The sequence below is a fragment of the Notothenia coriiceps genome, unplaced genomic scaffold, assembly GCF_000735185.1.
Source record: "Notothenia coriiceps isolate Sejong01 unplaced genomic scaffold, NC01 NC01_scaffold00026578, whole genome shotgun sequence".
NCBI lineage: Eukaryota > Metazoa > Chordata > Actinopteri > Perciformes > Nototheniidae > Notothenia > Notothenia coriiceps.
Genome location: NW_011359279.1, coordinates 1 through 3,031, shown reverse-complemented (window position 1 = coordinate 3,031; position 3,031 = coordinate 1). Strand labels below are relative to the sequence as shown.

Here is a 3,031-nt window from a genome sequence, read left to right as displayed (position 1 = left end):
TCATGTAAGTCAAGGGATTGTTGTCAGTATAGACAATGAAATGTGGGGCATAAAACAGGTAGTCTCTAAACTTATCACATACAGCCCATTTCAAGGCCAGGAACTCGAGCTTCCCACTGTGGAGATGGTAACTCTGTTCGGCTGGTGTTAGTGTGCGGGACCCATAGCCAATCACTCTCATCTTTCCATTCTGGTTCTGGTAAAGAACAGCTCCAAGACCTAGTTGAGAGGCATCTGTGTGGACTGTGAAAGGACTTTCGAAGTCTGGATACGCCAACACTGGTGGGTTGGTTAGGATGTGAATGAGACGTTCAAGGATCTGCTGGTGCTCTCTGTTCCACTCTACTTTGTTTTACCCTTGGTGGGCTTGGTTTGAGGTGAGTCAAACTTTATCTGGAGCAGCGTGTATAGTGGTCTGGCTATTCGTGAGAAATCCTGCACATATGTTCGGTAATAGCTCAGAAAACCCAGCAGCCTCCTGACATCACCTACAGTCTGTGGAGTTTTCTCTTTCAGTGCTTGCACAGCCTCGACGTCTTTCGGATCCACTCTTACCCCATCTGCAGACACAAGCCGTCCAACATATCTTACTTCCTTGCGAAATGACTCGCACTTTTCTGGTCTCAACTTTACCCCATGACGCTGCAGAGCTTTCAGTACACGTCGCAGCACCTCAACATGTTCTTCAAAAGACTTAGAGAAGCAGAGTACACGTCTAGATAAGGGATGCAACACTCATCCCTGAGCTCCTCGAGCATTTCCTCCATGCTTCTTTGAAAGGCTGCTGGTGCGTTTGACAAGCCAAAGGGCATTCTGACCATTCATATAGATCCCAGTCAGGTGCCTTGAACCCTCGGCAATAAAGCCCTGGTGATATGCCTTGCCCTGGTCTAGAATGGTAAACCTGGCTTTGAACACTAAAACACTGAAACTTTGACTCAAAGTAAATGTATTATGTCAACAAATTTCACTTAGCAGTATTACGTTAGGAAAGCAATAATATTAAGTTTAAATAAAAAATATTAGGATAACTTAATATTATTGCTCTAAACTACTACAGTTATGTGAAATGTGTTGACATCATACATTTAATTAAAGTCAACATTTCAGTTTCAGTTTTTCCGTGTAGGTTTAAGAGCAACATAAGCACAGCACTAAGATAGTCAGAGTGAGGGACATCATGACGTGGCTCCTCCTTTAGTCGTGGAAAAGAAAACTGATCCTTAAGTGGTTCGCAAGATGAACCAACAGTGGAACCAGCAAGGAACTAGAACAGAATTAATCTCAGTGGAAAAGGGGTCTTAGTGAATGATACAGTGATAAGATGTAACCAGAGGTGAGAGAAGTACTCAGATCTTGTACTTGAGTGAAAGTAGAAGTGGAGTGTAGGAATACTCTGCTACGTAAGTAAAAGTCCTGCATTGTTACATACTCATGTAAAAGTACATAACTACTCGCATCAAAATATAGTTAAAGTACCAACAGTAAAAGTAGTCATTGTGCAGATTGGTCCATTTCAGAATAATACATATGATATGTGTTATAATTATTGATCATTAAAGTGTTCTCAAAGCTGGTAAAGGAGCAGCTAATTTGAATGACTTTGTATACTGCAGGGTAGCTTGTTAATTTACTCCAGATGGAACTAAAGTCTGATTTAACACTTGATTATATTTCACATCATTCATCCACATCTGAAAAGTAACTAAAGGTATTAACTAAATGTAGTGGAATAAAAGTGCACCTTTTACCTCTGAATTGTAGTGGAGTAGAAGTACAAAGTAGCCTAACATGGAAATACTGAAGTAAAGCACAAGTATCTCAAAATTGTTCTTAAGTACTTGAATACATTTACTTAGTTACTTTACACCTCTGGATATAACGTGCTCAGTACATGCTGTGGAGAGGTAAGATGGAGGTGTTTTTGATCTTTTCCAGCAGTTTCTCTCTCAGTGTCTGTTTGTGGACTTCATGCCAGAGGTATCGAGGGTTTTCTACGGGTGGAGGCTGCAGCATCCCCGTTGACTCCACCTTCTCTCCGTCCTGGTTGCGCTGGACGCGGTCGGGCACCAGCGCCACCAGCGTGTTGAAGCACACGCCGTCCGTCCTGCCCTGCTGCCGGCCACTGTGCTGCAGGCTAAAGACGCCCAGAGTGTTGACGTCATGGTCGTAGTACGCCGTCGGCAGCGCCTCCTGCACCACCATGTTGGCCGCCCACGTCACAGCGTGGGTCTTCACTGCAGCAGCCGAGGGGAGGTGGAGCCCGGGAGCTGAGAGAGAAGGGGGGTTGGGTTAGTTATAGGGATTGGAATTTGAAAGCAAATTAATATTCGAATATTCGACCCCCAAAAAAACGGTTAACCGAATTTACGAATCCTATACTTATTTTTTTTTTTATGTTAAAAAAAAAAAAGGTTTTAATAATAAATACATCTTCGTTTGTTGTGTTGGACTCTCCGTTAGAGTGGAACGTTACACATGTTTTTTTTTCTTTGATATTTTTCTGAAGATATTTAAAATGGCACTGTCGTATACATTTAATTAATCCATTTGATAACGTGTAATCAATTTAGGCACCCCTCCCATAAAAAAATCGAATATTCGATTAATCATTCCCATTCCTAGTTAGTTCATGGAGATTCAGATAATACACATGGAGGTTTGTGTCTCATTTAGTATCAACATCTATTTCAACAATATCAATTAATTTCTCACATATGTTGATGTAATCTGAATTAAATTGAAAATAATACATGCAATCCAATTCTTCATATTCACGACCATATCAAAATAAAATAAAAAAGGTTTTAACATTGAAAGTCATACTCTGATGTTCAGTGAACAATATCAAAATCCAAATTTAAAAAATGTGAATGTAACATTAACAGTGTGACGAAGTTTCCATTTGTGCATGGACTATTTTACATTTTAAAATATGCAGCTTTTTCCTTAAAAACAATGTACAGAAAATGGGGGGGGGGGTGTGGTGGTCAATGCAATAACGTAACCAGATGAGGGATTACAGCGCCCG

General features: G+C 40.8%; 1 protein-coding gene across 1 annotated transcript; it reads right to left on the bottom strand.

Annotated features, from left to right (window-relative positions):
• Positions 1-1,827: 1,827 nt before the first annotated feature.
• LOC104957221 (8-oxo-dGDP phosphatase NUDT18-like) lies at positions 1,828-2,270 on the bottom strand (the record flags this gene model as incomplete). The annotated part of the gene is made up of 1 exon (XM_010784826.1): positions 1,828-2,270. A coding segment is annotated over one exon (383 nt), but the record flags the coding sequence as incomplete, so codon positions are not given.
• Positions 2,271-3,031: the final 761 nt, after the last annotated feature.